We start from the raw sequence: 18,400 nt of genomic DNA on the forward strand, positions 1-18,400 counted from the left end.
ATCTAAAACATCAAGAAGCTAAAAAAAACAATAAGTAAAAACAATACATTGGTACTAATGCGTGTGCACAGTTCAAACGTATAATGTTTCATGAAATAATTTATATAACCTCGAAAGATCTACATCTGCCAGTTTTCAACAAACCTTTACAGTAAACTCAGAAGTTCCTTGTGTTTTCTACTAGGGACTTCGAAAATTGGCATCAAGCTAGTAATAATTTGAAATTTTCCCAATTCTATATCATTCAATAAACGTTTGCAACCTTTTTTTTTCTGAATTTTGCGTGAAATTAGAATTTTTTTTAATTTCTTCAATTTAGAACTTGAAGGAACAAATAAAAGTGCAAAAGTTAATGAGGTAGTATAAACGACAGGTGCAGTTTATTTAGTACATAAACTTTGGTATTTCTTTGATATCATACGGGAAAATATGATGTGCGTTTCTATCGCAATCTCGAAAGGAAAGGAAATATTTAGTGCGTAAAACTAAACAACAAAGACGTGACGGAGGATTTAAAGTATTTTCAACCTTACTCTAATATACGCATTACACTTTCGAACAAGCCAGGGGTACACAATTTCTGTTCCGGTATCTGAATCTTAACTTTTTTTTTCTCCTGACATAAAAGAGATTACCCTACTTCTCCATTTCCACGCTCGCGTGCAAATGGCTACCGTGACGAGTAAAAGAAACTTGACAAAATATTGAAAGGGAGGGGTGGGTGGTTTGGGATGAAACCCTGCGTTGGACCAGTATGCCATCTACGGCGTGTAGTGATACTTATCGACGCTTCCTGCTTTAAAACATCGGAGCCAAGCCACGTTTGATCCCATACGGTTTAAGACGCGTTTCTTTTTATAGGATACGGACTTCAGTTACAAGGAGCCTTTCGCTTATATGGCGCGAAACAGTACGCACAAACCGAACAAAAATTCCAAATTTACTCTTTACAAATATCGCAAAAAAGAAAGTACTGCGGAAACGGCTTTCGTTTGAATGGATGTAAGGATTTCTTACAGAGCTGGGCTTGAAAGTTACTCAGAAGCTCCTTAGCCTGTTAGCTTGTAACAGAATAAACAACGCCACAGATCGATGAGTTCTATTGCCCAGTAGCTTTAATTTGAATAGTTCATCACCTTGTGTAACGTAACACTATACTGAGCACTAAAGATTCGAAAATTTCCAGCAATTCGTACAGCAAAATAAACACCACCACAGTAGAGATATTCTTTAAACTGTTAAACTTTTGTATTTCACTCATGACAGACTCAAAAGTTTACGGAACCGCGGTTTGTACAGCACTGAGTTTTGTAATAGATACTGCAGATAAGGTACTGCTCTCTATTTTTTTTTAACCGGATTCAAAAAGCCGTTCAAAATATCAAACTTTAGAATTAAATATTCGCCAACAGACCGGCTATAAAACTTGACTCGAAGTTTGCGAAAACCAATCTTTGAATTTACGGGCGAAGAAATGACCAAAATTCATGGCCCAGTCGCTGGAAATTCAGTAGCGTTTCTATTTCTCCATTTCAAAGTGAAGCTTGTTCCATAACTTCCATTAACATCTAAATGAACTGATCGACCAAGTTTAAAAAGCCGATTTGCACTTGACCTGTGTTTTTTGGAAGAGGAGACATGCTTTAATGCATCGGAGACTGAAATAATCGTCTTCTAAGGAGAGAGTGGATAAGCCTAATGTTTTCCAATTATACGCCATCTGCTGGCCAAATGCAGGCAATTTCCCAATTGTCACGCTGAGAGGGCCGGTCAGGATAAAAGTGGGATAAATAAGGTATATTTTAACAACATTATTATCAATAACAATCGGCGGAAAGTTGAATCAACCGACCGGCCACTTTAAGATCTCTAATTGTTTCTCTATTACCAACTGGACCTTCGTGCCGATGACACCTGCTGTAGACACGACATGGCACGACTCACACTATTTGTGTGTGAAAAAAGAAATCCGAATACACACACTTTTTCTAGCATAGCTGCTCATCCCTTCGATTTCATTGAGGATATACCAGTCATAGACATTCACAGCCGAGCAGTATGCAGGATGTTTTTCAGATTAACCTAGGCTAGGTCTGAAAAAGGATATCGGAAAAGTTTACATAGTTTGGTCTGAAACAGGATCAGGGTAAGACATTTAGGTGCTGTTGAGCACTGCTATAAATTATGTAGAATCGTTTTTACATGTCAAGAAGTTCATTTGCTGGCGCCACCTTTCTCGTGGACTGCTGTTGTATCATACCACGACACCCGAACTTTCATCCGAAAGTTATTTTTTCTCTTGGTCTGGAATCACTGATACCTATTTTACAAGCTTGTTTATGTTGCTTGCACAGTTTATTCGTTCTCTTGTGAAGATCTGGCTGTCCGACTTGCGTGTTACATTATTCAAATTTCACCTAGGCAGCAAGGGATCGGACAATCAGGCGGCTGTACTTGTACGATGTTTAATATTCCGAAAACAAACTCAATTTGCACAGACCGTAAGTAATTTAGCAACATAACAGAACCAAGTCATCACATGCACTCTTACAGATGTTTTATTCCTTTTCATTTAATACTGTCCTTTCTTGCTTTTCCTTGAAAGACATGCTCCACATTTTGAAAAGAAAACGAACTAATCACTCGTTTAAGAGGGAAATACAGTTCTTTTAAGTTAAAACTCGTCAGGGGAAAGCCGAGATCGCAAGTGCATGTATATTATAAATTTCTCGACTTCGTGATTGCAATAAGCCCGGTTTCGCTTCGAGGACATCCCGCGTATAAACTCTAAAAAATGGGAAGGGGTGCGGTTCCGTTGCCTCCAAACATTCATAATTGCGCACATTTTCCTTTACTATGGTAATTTGGCGTTTTGGTATAGACCCAAGTAACGAAAACCCATCGACACTCATGGAAAGATCAATTTATATTTAGTACGTAAGTTACAGGTACTATGGGTTTAAGTTCAAGTGAGTTGAAAGAGTTTACTACACGTTCATTGCGACCGTCTGGTAGATGAGAGACTCTTAGAGGATCTTTAAGCGTTTTGTTATGTAACAGAATACCGTCTAGCCAAAGTTCTTTTGGCGTGGTTTTTTGCATCAGTTGATTTTACAGAGCGTTGAATTTTTCGGAGTTTCTAAGATCAAATGCTCGCCCGGATTTGGAAAGTTTGGTATTTTCTGGGGGATTTAATTTCTGCGATTCCTACTTACTGGGTTCATTTCACGAACTACAAAACTTCAATACCGATATAAATGCTTTGCTAACTCGGCTAACATCAAGACATTGTTTTGAACTACTCACTCATCGCAAAAATCTAGAATTGGAGAAACTCGTATGGAAAGCATCATTAGTGGAAGACAATGTTTCTTATACAGGCCTAATTTATTCGACACATAAAAATCAAATTTCGAAGAAGGATCGAAATCTGCATTCGGTTCAAAGCTTTGACCAGTCACCGGGAAGGTGGGGGAAAGGGGAAAGGGGGTTGATTAGATGAAATTTTTTGTCAGTTTAGGGGAGCTTGAATAACATCCTACACAGCTGAAATGTGGGATGTGGAACCGATCTAAACTGGACCTTATGCTAACAAATTTTAGCGAGATCAATTTTTTTTTGTCTGGGATCTGTTCTTGGCGGATCGTAAAAATGGCAAATTAATATAGAAAATCACACTGAAAATTTATTACCACACACCACACACTGATCAGATGCAGGACGGTAGACCGTTAGCTGAACTTCATCAAGTCTAAGAATATACGAAATAGATTTGCGGAAGTATATGATAAGGACTGAAAGGAAAGAACCAGTTATAATCGGAAGAAAAAAGAAATCGGGAACATCTGCGCATAATCACTTGTTTTAAGATTTTAAATTTTAATTTTCTTTTATTCATTTAGTAGGGTTTAAACAGGAGTGTGTTTTTTCTAACTCTACAAGCCTTTAAATGACTTTCTGACAGTTGAAAAAGGAGAAAGACCAACAAATTACGATTAATATTGTATAAGTTCCTGAACTTAACATCTAAACCGTCCTGAGTGATAAAACGTTTCGCAGTTACATTTTATTTTATTTATTAGCAATACATAGAAATTATCACAAATATTTGTCTCTTTATATGACTAAAAACAACAAGAAACGCAATTTAAAATGTTTTATCCGCAATGTTCACACGATGATTTCATAAGTTCAATTCTTGACTGTGGGATATACACAAACGCCTCCTCATAGATTTCTTAACTGTACTTCCGCGATAAAGAAAGCAAATTACAAATTTATTGCATGGCCGGAATTCTGGAGAATAGAGATCATCAGACTACATATAATAACTTCATATTTCTGACTGCATGAAAACTGATCGTCTGATAGCAAATTTGCCCTTCTTGCTTCCTTGTTATGAATCGGTGAACGAATCTCTTTTGGAGACAGTCGACATTTAGAATTCTTGAATCGGCAATGGCTTTCCTGTCGTGCTGTTTGTTATGCTGTACAAGATAATTCTAACTTGTGCGTCTGTGAATAATAAAACCCCCGGTGTGTGATCATTTAAGCTAAGGCTGCTGACAATCACTTCCTGGTCCTTGAAATCGTGCTTGAATCTCGATATATTTGTGCAAAATGAAAGATAGCATTTTAAAAATTATTCTATGTTCTTTTCGCGTGTCTCAAATCGACTTTCATCGCAATAGGCAACAAAGCATTAATCATTTTGAGGTGCCACATTGTCGCGCGTGGCTCAGTGCTCTTTTTTCCTTTTTCTTTTTTCAAACAAATCTTAAAACATTTAAATTTGTGGGCGCCTCAGCCGTTTAATAGCTATAACCAAGAGATAAACCAACACTGCCTTGCTTGGGAGCAGAAAAGAAAACAATGGAAAAACAATATATTTCAGATGAGATTAAGTTCAAAAAAGCCGAACATAGCTAAATAGGATAAAACAAAAGTTTGCATACAAGTCCACAAAACCAATCGCATGTGTTTTTTTCTTTCGCTGTAATTAATTCAGTGTTTTTTATTCAATCACACGGCTGGCAATACTATATTGTGGCCGCAACTTAATGCGCTCCCGCTTCAACTGATCCTTTTAAAATTTATTCAGAAAAAGAGACAAAAAAAATGGTTGAAAGTGGGTTTAGTTTACATCCCAAAATTAAATAAACATCTTTCCCCCCTGCAATCAAGCATTTAAAAAACACTCCCATAACAAAAACTGCGCTACCGACTCGGATCTTTTACAATTTGATCTTTCATCCGCTGTTCAAAATATATGTTTCATTTATTTGCATTCGTTTACTATTATGTGTTTCATTTTACATACTTATTTTTTATTTCTCACATTACCGGTTTTCCCTCAGGCTGTAGAATTCTTTGTTCATCGATGTGAACAACTTCGCCAAAGTTAACGCGCACTTTACGTGTAGCTTGCGGCGCGAAATTATCGTCATCGCTATTGTTGTTATCTTCCTCAACCACTTTGCAAAGGCGCGAATTTGTGCGCCCGTTTTTAGAAAGCTGAAACAGGCGATCAAAACGCCTCGCGTCGTATTTTGCAATGAGTTCTTTCCGATAGTAGATGTTCCAAAACTCTTTTCTTGCCGCATGAAGGTCACGCGGTGTAAGATCGGGTTGTATCGCGCGAGGCGCTCGTTTCTTTTTGCGATGTGCTTTTCCAGTTGAATCACGGTGCAACTTAGGTCCGTTTTTCATTTTTTCGTTTGTTTCGTCGGTTTTGAAGCACGATGCCAATGCTTTTAACGGGTTGCAAGAACTGAAAATGTCTTTGCAGTATCGCCGGTGAAGAAACACAAAAATAAAAGGGTTGATCGCAGAGTTTGCGTACACCAAAATATAACAAAAGACTATGATGGTATCGAATAATCGCTGGTAATTTGCGCCCGATCCGAAATCGTACCAGATCCACATAATGTGGTTTGGAAGCATGCACAACGAAAACGCGATAACAACAATGACGAAAATCTTTACAATTCTCATGTTCCTCTGCGCCCTTGCTTGAGTGAGTGGCTTTTTAACGTTGGCTTTATTCTCGCCCTCAATCGCTTTTCGCATCCTTTGTATGTCTCTCCAAAGCTTTTGACTTATTCTAATGTAGTTTGCGGTGATTACGAACAAGGGCAGTACATACAACACGATGAAGACCGCAAGGGTGAAAACTTTAGGGTGGTAGTGCTTCGGCCATTTCTCGTTGCATTCCGTTTTTCCGTTTTCACCAGTTTCAACGCGGAGAATCGCGATATATGGTCCCACGAGGCTGATGCATGCAATCCACAGAAACAGGAGAATTGCCAGCGCTCGCTTAGCCTTCAGTTTGGGCTTAAACGGAGGCATAACAGAACGGTGTCTCTCCCAGCTCATGAAAAGCAGTGTATAAACTGACACGGCCATCAAAATAGTTTGCAGCGGGTACACAGTTTTACAAAGCACGTTGCCAAATGGCCATTGCTTCGTAAGAATCTCCGTAAAGTCAAAGGGAATACTGATTACACACGTCCCCAAGTCGGTCGCAGCTAAGTTCAGAATGAACACATCTGTGATCCGAAGGTGCCGCCTTTTAAAAACGGCTAAGCAGATCAACACGTTTCCGATCAAGCCCGCTGCAGAGATGATGGGGAAACACATAAGTTGGACGATGTCGAACTTATCGAATCCCTCTGTAGAAATGCTGCTGTTTGTTATGGAAGACGATGCCGTTATGTTTTGGCTTGAATTAGTCATCAGCGAAGCGTTTGTTGAACTGAAAATAACCGTGATCGGATCGGGGTTCGACTATCGTGGTCAACGTTTGAAAACTGGATTCGCAGAGCGCGCGCGAACTAAACTCCCTCTCGCTTTCACAGCTCATGTGTTGGGTTAATCTATGGTCTGCCAGTGATTGAAACGGGAGAGGCACTTACTCATATTTAAATTGCCTTTATGTCGACGTGAAAATAAATGCCTATCAGACATCTGTCCGCGGATTGAATGCCTCACAATCGCTGCACTTATTAACGTCGGCTTCACGACCGGTCGAATAAGATATCACAAAAGCTAATGTGTTGTTATAATATTCATGGAGTCAAATAGCAAGAATAACGAACAAATGTAGTGTTTGCTGAACACTAAACTCACATCAACGCCCTAAAACCCATCCATTTTCTTGACCGCAATACATGTTCCACCTCGCGCAACTTGAGGAAAACGATATATTTGCTACAGTGGTTTTGTAGATAACAGAAAACGCATATACACAAACTGAAATTAAAAAAGCGTTATTAACGTTAACTGTACACAATGAAAACATACACGATCTTTATTTATTTTTTTATTCTTATTTGAAATTCTCATATAAAATTATATTTACAAAAACAAAAATCAGGCTATGTATATTTGTAGATCCTCCGTGTTCACAGCTTATAGAAGTTAATTTGCGTTAACAGGCGGCTTTAAAGTGTCGGTTGTATTTTGGTATCCCCGCTTAAAATAAAGATGATATTTTACGTGATAAAGAGCAGTTTTTCGTGTAAACTCCTTGACAAAATTGTGAAATAATACACCAAATTGAAAAAAAGATAAACTGACGTTTCAATTTTGTATCTGTCATCGCAATTGTCTGTTCTATTCACAACAGGATAAATTATGCAGATGAAAAATCAAAAAATCATTTTTCTTTCTAGGTTTAATGTTTTATTCAGTTATCTTCTTGAGCCGGCGAATCACTTTAGTCGAATACTGCGTGAAACTGACGGCCGAGTACCATTAAAAATATTCTTCGTTTAATTTGGGTGCCATTTTAAAATTACCTTTCATTTTCAAGCATCGGAAATTGGACTAAAAAGGAAAATACTACGTTATGAGAGAAATAAGTATTTTGATTAGAGAACATTTAATCAAAACGCTTCAAATGTTCTCCTGTGTTCCAAGATCATTCATTCGTCGTGGTCTTTTAAAGGCATATCAGTTTGATCTGCTACGTTGCTTTAGCTACAAGTCTTAGCAAACGGAATCTTACTTCCCCCCCTAACCTGAGTATCAGCACTTCCTAAGGGGAAAGGGGAGGGGGGTCGCCTTCAGGATTTCACCCGATCGTTGTCAGATACGTTTATTTTCTACTCTAAATACGTACATGCGATACGATATACTTTACGATACGAAACTTTACTGTAACGTTGGTTTTACGCTTAGCTTAATCAGCTAGTTTACAGGTAATCCACGGCCAAGTATATACTATCAAACCGAGCGCTGTCGTCTCCGGGATTTACATCGCTTATGGTCGTATGGTCTTGGATTTAGGCAAGATACCGGGGCCGACCTGTACCGTTTGCAACGTCTCACAGTAATTGGTTGAGAGATCAAAAGGACGAACCACAAAACAGTGCTCCACGACATAAAAACAATGGAGCTGAAGGTTATCAGGCTCCAGTGAAAATAGAGCTTTGAACAGGTGCAAGCGTACTGACAATATCGCTGCAAAACAAAATCTATTATTTGAAAAGCTCTGATTGTCTGCAAATAACCGTGACAATCTTTTAATTCGGAGAAAGTTATACTGCGGAAATTTACCTTGTGCGAGTAACCAAGATTTCGCTTTCTAGTTACCACGCGAAACCTTCAAAATATAACCTCAGCAGGCTACTTGCTTGGTAAATTATGATTGGAGACCATAAAACTGCAGAACAACCACAATTAACTGTAGTGATAAAAAAGGAACAAGCACCCTGTGGTTCGTTTTGCTGGAGTATCTGTTCGTTAAGACATCACCTGCCTCGGAAATTAGGATTAAATTGAGAAGAAAAACTAACATTGTTGTCGGAGCAAATTGAAGCCAGGACCTCCGGATCGATCCCCGTTGCTCTATATATCGACTGAGCCACGACGCCAGGCGGGAGCAAGTCGTGGGCGATTATAGTGGTAATTGCGGTAATGTGAATGTGAAGGATGCAAATGAATGTTGTGCCGCTAGCACTGAGGATACAAATGATAGATCAGAGAATTAACTCTGCCCAGGGGTATGTTAAAGTGCTAAAGTGAACCCACAACAGCCTGCGCACCAGGCAGGTCATCTTGCTCGTTGATCAGCTAAAGTGGTTTGTTCAGCAGCAGTTGTTGTATTTTCTCTCACATTATCAAGTTGTTACAGGGTGGGGGACAAGGACCATCTCTCCTCTAGACCTGCCTGGCTTGGATGTGCCTACTAAGAGCTTAAAGCCCCAGCCAGAGTAGCTCTAAGGGTTCCAAGATACACAAGGCAGAAACAGGTTTTCTGTGCCACGTGCATGTAGTTTTAGCGCGGGAAAGCTCACATGCAGCAAATCACGATTTTTTTCTTTTTTCTTTTGCACCTGATAAGTCGCATTTGACTGGGCAACATTAAACAAGTTTCATAAGCCAGGTACAGTTTTCAACAAAGGTATAACCAAGGGGTTACCGGTACTTGAAAAACGTGTTCATTATGGGTCCTATGGGTTACGAAGATGCTCATATATAGTACCTTGTAAAGCGGTACTTAGGGCAACGTATCGTTTACATGTAACGGACCAAATCAATACCCCACAAGCAGCCGGAAACTAGAATCGAGTTCTACCTTCTACTAAAAGGTCGCTGCAACTGTTTTCAGCGTTGGGCAATGCACAGGCCTTTCATCGGGTCGTCGTATTGCACGCATCATAACGCAGAATTCTAAATTACAACGTGGGATCACGTTGTAACATTGCGCGCTCAGTAGAATGATGGATCCGGCAGTTACGCTGCAAATGTGTTGCACGAGATCGGTTAGTTACGCGTACACTACGAGCTGACCTCGTGAACAGTTGCTATTTTTCTTCAACGATCAGTGTTCGCGAGTAAGGGAATCGAGAACCGCGCGACCTTCGAGTGGAGGACGGTGAAGCGTTTCCGCTGTTATTCTGAATTCTCTTAACGGCTTAGATAGGAGTGTTTTGTGAATGCAAAATGTGTTTCTTTAGAGTTTTAGTATAAGTCTTTTAGCGTTCTATAATGGCCACGCTATTCACTATCCATTCTGTAATAGTGGATAGCAAACAAAAAAGTGATGAAGCAAACTTTTCATTTTAAAGAAACATTGATTAAGATTTATACTACTGAAAGCAATTGGTTTAATAATAATTGCCGTCGATTTCTTGCCATGATTATAGAGAGCTTAAGCACAGACGTTCGTGAGCCATGGACGGCAACCGGAAGTCGAATGTTTCCTCTTTTGGTTTGGTTTTGCTCCTTACCACGGACAGGAAAAGCTCTTGTTGATGACTGTGGCTAGACGTTACAAACGCAATGGTGTAAAAATGCTCCAAAAGGGAAAAATTCAATTTCCGGTTGCCGTCCGCGGCTCAAAAACGTCGATGCTGTCCCCTTATCAACTATTTTGCGATAATGATCCCCATCTCATAATGAATGTTCAGTGAGTAGCTGCAATTCAAGTATTTTTATTTAGCAATTTCTTAACAAATAACAAAAAAAGATAGGGGGTTTTGGCAATGTTAGTACTGATCTAAGGCCCGGTTCATACGTCGAACTTTACATGAGCCGAACCTAATCATTTGGTTCGGCGCATGTAAAGATCGACGTATGAATCAGTTAGGATCGACAGATTTGTATTTGGGTCGACCCGCCGTTCTATAATAGAGCGGCAAAAGTTCGACTTAGATTCATAAGTCGAACTTAACATGTGCCGAACCAAATGCATACGTTACGTATACATTATATAAATTATATCTATCCCTGAGGTCTGCGCGTTCCTTCGACTTGGCATGCGCAAAGGACTTCATTCTGAACAAGATGGCGGGAAAAGAGGAATGTGCTTGTTCTTCTTGTTTCGAAACAACTAAACATACTTGTCTGAGATGTGAAAGATTTTAAAAAAAAAGAATATATTCTTGATGTGCACACGCACTTCAAACCGACAGAAACTTTCCAACACAGGCTATATCAAAGGCGAAGCCTCAAGTCTTCTCAGAACAAAATCTTCAAAAACAACATTTGAAGAAAAGATTACTCTATTCAAACAGAGATTACGCTACAGAGGTTACCTCGATAACCTTAAAGATAAAACTTTTTCAGAAGTCAATTTCAGCGAAAGAATGTTGGCACTACAAAACAAGCGCAAAAACATTTTGCCGTTTGTTACGGAATATCGCCCTTCTGTGCCTAACCTAAAACCACTCAGATGAGTAAATGGTATTTGATAGAAAATCAGCCTCTGCTAAGAGAGATCTACAAAGACCCTTCCCTAATTTCGTACAGAAAAGGGAGATCTTTGAAAGGCGTACTCGTAAGAGCAAATTAGCATTGAAGGTCATATTCTTCCTATCTTGACCAATAGGAGCCATGTTTGGCCTGTCTTCATTATTTTAATAATAATAATGATAATAATAATTAATTCACTTAATATAGCGTTAAAATGATTAAAAGCGCATAACATGAATTTAAAAATTTTATATAAAAATATAATAACTATAAAGAATTCTAAGAAATATCAGTAAAAACTAATACTAAAATAAACAATTGACCACCCCCAATGCCATTTTACCAAACAAGCTCTTCCATGTCAGAATTCATCTTTCCCGCCATTTTGAATCTTGTTGAGTAAAAACAACAGCCGCTGACCACGAAAATCTACTTTCTCACTTTAGCTTTAAGCCTGACTACAGTTAGGTTCGACGTCTGAATCAACTGCCGAACTTAATTATTTGGGTCGACTTTAATAGGTATTAGGTTCCGCTCATGTAAAGTTCGACGTATGAACCGGGCCTAAGAGGCTTAAATATTTGAAGCTAAAATGCTACTTATTGTGTTGAGGATGCCAATTATTGTGCATCTACCAGCCTCTAACGTCAAAATTGACTTTTTAACAATAACTGTTTTAGGGATACTGACTTGTGTTTCAATGCATCTGGCTTTTTGAACCATGGCTCAATAACACTGGCCACAGGATCATCCTCCCAACCTTCTACAGCTTCAAGAAGTTCTTCCAATTGTCCCCCTGACTTGCTGCTTTGTAGACATACCTTGATATCCTCAGGCTTTGTTACTCTGATCTCAAGCACATGACATGTGTAACCAAATGCACGACAGAGAAACTTGTACACCTCATACTCCCAGCACTTGGCGTGCACACCATCCACAACAATAAAGCACTGCTCGGTTGCCAAGGCATCCATGAAACAAGAGCGACAGTAAGCTTCCGCAATGTTCAACTCGGCGACGTCTGGGGCAGAACCACCCGCCTTGTGGAACAACTGTTTTGCGCTGCAATAAGCGTATCCTTTCTGTTCAAGTGCCTCCACTGAGTTCTCAACAAGATGAGTTTTGCCACTGCCTGGTATACCTCTCATTATCAGCACAGTCTTATCCTCAAAGCAACAGCTGAGCTCAGCTAATCTTGTCATCCCGCTTTCAAGATCAACAGCATCTCCAGATTGTAACAGGGCTTGGACTTCATTTCTGTCACCTTCAGAAAGTATCCCTCTCTCAAAAAGATAATCCACACGTTGGAGAAGTTTTTTAGGCAGGGTAGAGGACAACGATTTCAGGGAGTTTTCTACTGTTGAAATCTTGTGGTGAGTGCCATCAACATCTTTTGGAAGAAACCTGGAGAAAAGCACAAGGGACTGGACACTTTGTTCTCCGATTTCATGGTCAGCTTTCACCAAGTTTGAAACCTTTTTCTGTACCCTTTCATAGCTTCCTTTCATGAGGGTCACGTGTGGAACAAAGACATTTCTGTTTGCTTCCAAACATATTCCAGCTTTGCCAAACTTGTATTTTAAAACCTGAACAAGTTTGGACAGTCTTGCATCAGATTCAATGCTGGCATAGATGACTCTGTTATGAAACAGCCCAAGCCCACTTAATCGTAGTTTGTGGCTCAGTGGAAAAATGGATATCAACACGGGCTGAACTGACTTGAGGATGTTCTTGGCTGTGGTGACCTCATCTTCATTGCGTAGAGTTAGCATGAGCAGGGTGATGTGAAGTCTCTGGCTTTGTATCAGTTTGTGTTCTGTTTCTGGACCCAGCTCATCTTCGATAGCATTTTGTATCTACAAAAAATCCCCAATTTCATTTTCATTGCGAGCCATTGAAAAAACATGGATGGTGTGCATGTGATGTCATGCTGGCCATGTTGGTGTACAGGAACAATAACATTTTTCTCCTCTGGGAGTTAACTTCCACTTTTATGCAAACTATGTGAGCAAATTTTCTCTTGATTTGTACACTAACATGGCAGCAATACAAAGCATCTATTTACATTTAACTACTTTATGTGCATACAGTGGAACCTCTGTATATGACATGGCAAGGGAAAAACAAAATCATGTCGTTTAATCGGGATATCGTTGTCAACAAACTCCCGATTTATAAATAACTTGATTCTTGGTTTTCACATGACGTCATAAAAAACTGAAATTCATAACTAAACACAATTTTGGGTTTTTATCTTCATCACATGTAAGAAAATCCAAATTTCCATCGGCTTGCTTGTTTTCAGCAGGAAAGCATTCTTTGTTTTAAAAATAGAGCAGTTTGAATTTTAGATTTTTGCGCAGTGGGTGACAGAAGGATTGCTGCTCTAAACATGTCACGTAGATGAAAACATCGATTCGCCTTGTGTTTTTTTTAGGTCTGATCAGCTAACATGTTATAGAAGCGTTAATGTCAATGTGTGAAAGTTCAGCAGAGAGAAGAAAGGCTTTGAAATAGCCAAGGTAAACTCCAGATGTTTTTGCTGGTTTTCGGCCGCCATGTTGGTGCCCATCAGACGGGGCACCAACATGGCGTCCCATACTAAACTCTGTAATTTTCCGTGGTACATTTTCTCGAATAACTCGATTAGGAGATATCGCACAGCCCTGTGGCTTTCACACGTTGTTTATATATCACTCTTCTACAACATATCAATTTCTTGACTTTATCTATTGACTGGTTGAAGATTTTATTTTTTCACTTGCGTGACGATGAGTGAGGTGAAAACCACCTATAGGACACAGAATGTTGATCGTTAAATCGGGAATATCATTAGATCGACGATCATAAAATTGGGGTTCCACTACATATATTTTCTAATTTGATGTGTATTTGCTCTGTTTTTTTTCCTTCCAATTTATTAATGGCGAAATAAATAAATAAAAACAAATAATACATGTATTTTGTGGGGTGGGAGGGGAGTCCTCAAAAGCCAAGTTTTAAAGGAAACTATAAAGCTAAATAGTTATTAGAAGTTGCAGAGGATTGGGGGTATGGACTGGCTATCTTTAATAAGGGTGGGCAAAAGGGAAAGGCAAGGGAAATAGCAAAACAATACAGGAAGTGGAATTCCGAAAGTAATGACACCCCCCACCCCCACCCTCAATTATGCACACATCCACACACACACTGATCAACCTTTCATATGATTTATACTTACTTGTTGCATCTTGTGAAACAGCACAAATCAACAAGCTGCATTGCAGCAGACTTCCATCCACATCCAGTGGGCCAGGTGGGGTGGTGTGGGGGTGGGAATAACGCAAGATGAATTTTTCAGTTAGTGACACAGGCATATTCGGAAAAGAAAATCTGAGTTCTCCAGAGGGTGAGTTCAAATGCTCTACCACTGAGATACAGGAGACTCATAGGAACTAGGCCATTAAACTAGGGTTCATGTGACAAACAGTCTCCTGTAGCTCAGTGGTAGAGCATCCAAACTAATAAGCAGAAGGTTGTAGGTTTGACTCCTGCTGGGTTGAAGAACTCGGATTTTAGATGACAAACAATGTTTCCTGTCGGGACAACTCAGATTTTCTTTTTCCTGGTAATTGCCTCAGTGTCAGTGAGTGACTAAAAAATTCATCTAAAGTATCATTTATTCACCAGGGTTCAAAAATAACATCATATTTCTCACACTTACATCAGTTCTGTTTCTGATTCTATACTCACCTTACTGATACTCACCTTACTGATCTTGTCAATGATTTCTACATCTGAAATCTGCACAGCAATGAAGTAATTTGGTTCACTCTTTTCTTTGAGTTGTTTGGGGAGCTCACTTGCTGCAACACAGCTTGTGTCATCCATACCTGACTGGTCTTTCGAATCATTGAGATCAGCATCTTTGTTTCCATGCGCTTCTCCAATCCTCTTTTTCACATCTAATATAGTCTCTTTGCTTCCTGTAGAACCGAAGACTTTATCAATCCTCTCCCTTTTGTCCCACACTATCTCCCCCAGGTACTTGAAGTACTGTATTCTGTGCCGAGGTATGGCAAGATCAACAAAATGATCCACTGAAGCAAGGTCCTCCCATGAAAAATCTGCAAAACATTTTTCCATTATTCCAAGGAAGCGATCTAAGTAACCAACAGCGAAATCCTTTGGTGACAGCTCGTCATCCCATTTAATTCTTGATATGACATCACTTGCTGTTTTCATCGGAGGTTTCTTTTTCGAACCATCAGACTCCTTTTCATTATTATTTTTGTACCCTGCTGTGTTTTTATTGACCTTTGATGCCTCATCCGCCATTTCTTTGTGCTCAGGTGCTGTGACATTTTCAGTGCCATTACATGCACGTTTAGAGTGCAACGATTCATCACTATTGCCACTTTTAGAGCTTGCAATGTCCTCATGTTTATTGCGGCACTTGTTTCCAAATCTGCATTTTCCTTCCCGAAAGAATTTACAGACAGAGGTTACGTCTTCTGATGCTTTTTCCTCCCTCGGTAAAGAGACTTGCTCAGCAAGGTTGAGTTTATCTAACCAGGATTTTGCTTCTTCAATGAGATTGTAAATCATCACCTCCCCACAGCTTTCATGTGCTTTACTGTACAGCAGTGATTCAAGTTCTGTATATACAGGTTGGTTTTCTTGTGTCACTACACTGAGGGAAGGAGGAACATCTGGGTATTTCTCTAAATAAAAAGTAGCAATCATTATTAATGAAGTGTTAGAAGGTCTTAGAACATTGTGTCTAGTTTCAGGATTGTTCTGTAGTCAAGAACTTCTAGAAATCTGTCCAGAACATCTAACAGGTGGATACAACCTTGGAAACTTTACATGAAAATTAAGACCAACTTCCTCCAATATCATTGATGGAACAAATGGTATGTTTGGTTTTTAGCCCTGGTGAAACGGCGCATGACAGTCAATGATAGTCGATGATAGTTAAAGCGCGCCCGCTCGTTTGACCACCAACTATCATGCGCTATCATCGACTATCATCAACTATCATTCACTTTGAGCGTGTTCAAATTCTTCATGATAGTTGATGATAGTTTTTCCCGTTTGACCACGCACATGATAGGTCAGTCAGCTGTTTTCTCCACCAGCGCTCTCAAGATTAATTTTCAGTTACTTCTTCCAACAACTGAAGGAAAACGAAACAGACAGCTGCTTTCTTTCGCCACGAAAACTTCATCCCTGCGAAATTTTGTTTGCGATGTTGACACTTGGCAGTGGCTGACACTAAAGGCTCAAGGTAAACTATCGTCAGCTATCACAAGTTTCTTTGAGCCGTTTGGTAGTTAATAATAATGGATGACAGTTTTGACTACCATCGACTATCATCAACTATCATGCGCCGTTTGACCTGGGCTTTAGTGTGAATTCATCATTGGTTTGGGGGGAAATGTGGTAGGGGGGAGGGGGAGGTTCATTTCTCTTTTCACTCTGTCCAAGATTGTAGGTCCACATGCCACCCACCCCACCCCTAACAAAATAAGACATATATACTTGGTATCCATACCCACATTCAAAACTTATTATGTTTTCTGAGAAAAAAAATAATAGAAATTATACTGCTAAGATTTTGCCCACTAACACTGTTCCAAGAGTCTTATCATAAGACACTGTGCTAAATATATATTTTTGACTATATATATTTTTCACTTGTGGATCAAACACGGTGATAAAGGACAAACTTCCAAGTTCCAACATTATTTAAAGTGTCACCTGGGATAGTGAAAATTATTTTGGTCCCGCTTTGTTCGAGGTTAACTTCATAGAAGATGTTCTCATCTCGGCCCGTTGAAAACTGTTTTCCGTAGATTGACTGCAGGGCTTCAACTTCCATTTCTCGTTCTTCTGAAGAACACTCCATGTTCTTAAATGAAATCTGCTGCTGTGGAATATCGGAATGCCGAGAGGGGCACAGATTGTGAAGTATATAGCGAAAGAAACAAAAAAGTCTTTCACTCGATGGTGCAATTTTCTACGGCCGCGCGAAAATTGGAACCAATTTTATTCCCAGGTCCCTGTATACAACTACGCACGCGGCCTTTCCAAAGTAGGTGCGTTGTGCATGCAGAGAGGATGATCCCGGAAGTCGTTCTGCGATCCTTGGGAGAAAAATTGAGTCCAAACAGCCCCCTTTTCTTCCCCGATATTTTTTAGACTTTTTTCTTGCTTTCTGTGTTTGTCCCTTTCATTTTTAATACCAATTTTGGAGACCTCTCAGATATGTCAGTCACAAGTAAAGTTATTTGGTAGGGCTGATACAGAGGATCAAGAGGGGTGTAGGCAACATCCTTAGAGGGGAATGGCAAGGTTTCGACTGAAAACCGAAGTACCATGAACCATGATCCTCAGGAAAATACTAGGACAGGTACTGAACCTAATGGAATGCATAATGGTCGTGGGGCGTACGAAGGCCGAATGGAATGCTATGTCTCATACCCGTTTTGTAGCCTGTGTAGCACACGTAATCGGGAAGGGGACACAAAACGAGAATCTGGCAGTGAAGACAGTGTGCCTGAAAAGTATGGGTCAGTCTAGACGGTGTTTAACAAAACCATGTTCTAATAAAGCCATTTTCAATTTTGCCAACAGTCATATCTATTAAAACATTGCCTGCTGCTGACGGTAACTAGAAGGTTTGCATCCCAGACTAGAAAACTATTTATCTACTTAAAATAAAACACTTATAAACAGATTTGGAGGCCCACTGATTGTCTTAAGCCGCGGCCTAAGTTAGACTCTGTTTAAATACCTGGCCCTATGTTTTTCGTGCTTTTTACCCTTATCTCACTCATGTCACTGATTTCATATCCTGGAGGTTTCACCGAATTCAGTGCGCAGACTCATAAATGAAAGATTTTCGTCAGAGTGCTTATGAAAAATAAGGGCTGGGGGACGAGGTTAGGAAACAGTGACATAGATTTAGATGATCACAAATTAAGGACGCTGCCTCCTTTTGCTTACTGCGCATACGTTCCGCGCATCCCGTGATGATTCGAGAAACGGCAACGGTACGGAGAACGTCATTTAAAAATAAAACTTTTCGTTTTTGTAACTCTTTCGCAATCATTAAAATTTGTTTAACTTGGAAAATGATGGCGAACTCTCCAGGAACTAAATTAGTATGAACGACGTCAAAGTAAGGAAAAGTAAAGATGATTTTGCGTCAAACGCT

The 18,400-nt window shown here is 39.6% G+C and overlaps 2 protein-coding genes across 3 annotated transcripts; both read right to left on the minus strand.

Annotated features, from left to right (window-relative positions):
* Positions 1-3,861: 3,861 nt before the first annotated feature.
* LOC146461000 (galanin receptor type 1-like) lies at positions 3,862-10,086 on the minus strand. Its single transcript, XM_085087435.1, has one exon. It carries the CDS (start codon positions 6,733-6,735, stop codon positions 5,335-5,337), a length of 1,401 nt encoding a protein of 466 aa, XP_084943561.1. The 5' UTR covers positions 6,736-10,086; the 3' UTR covers positions 3,862-5,334.
* A 373-nt stretch (positions 10,087-10,459) lies between these two features.
* Positions 10,460-17,198, minus strand: LOC146461001 (uncharacterized). 2 transcript variants are annotated; one of them, XR_014857508.1, is made up of 4 exons: positions 16,942-17,198; positions 14,947-15,902; positions 11,764-13,055; positions 10,460-10,504 (listed from the first exon to the last, which is right to left on the minus strand). XR_014857508.1 is itself a non-coding variant. In XM_085087447.1 (3 exons), exons 1-3 carry the CDS (start codon positions 17,087-17,089, stop codon positions 11,847-11,849), a joined length of 2,313 nt encoding a protein of 770 aa, XP_084943573.1. In that variant the 5' UTR covers positions 17,090-17,198; the 3' UTR covers positions 10,460-11,846. The 2 variants fall into 2 exon arrangements, 1 of the variants encoding a protein (XP_084943573.1); XM_085087447.1 differs by having other exon boundaries at positions 10,460-13,055.
* Positions 17,199-18,400: the final 1,202 nt, after the last annotated feature.

This window comes from Pavona decussata, unplaced genomic scaffold (assembly GCF_977016875.1).
Source record: "Pavona decussata unplaced genomic scaffold, jaPavDecu1.1 SCAFFOLD_202, whole genome shotgun sequence".
NCBI classification, from domain to species: domain Eukaryota; kingdom Metazoa; phylum Cnidaria; class Anthozoa; order Scleractinia; family Agariciidae; genus Pavona; species Pavona decussata.

Coding starts and splice junctions, on each gene's coding strand:
- LOC146461000 (XM_085087435.1), bottom strand. CDS start 6,735: ATGACTAATTCAAGCCAAAACATAACGGCATCGTCTTCCATAACAAAC.
- LOC146461001 (XM_085087447.1), bottom strand. CDS start 17,089: ATGGAGTGTTCTTCAGAAGAACGAGAAATGGAAGTTGAAGCCCTGCAG. Junction 15,903..16,941: donor AATAATTTTCACTATCCCAG/GTGACACTTTAA, acceptor CTTTTTATTTAG/AGAAATACCCAGATGTTCCT. Junction 13,056..14,946: donor TCATTGACAAGATCAGTAAG/GTGAGTATCAGT, acceptor GATTTTTTGTAG/ATACAAAATGCTATCGAAGA.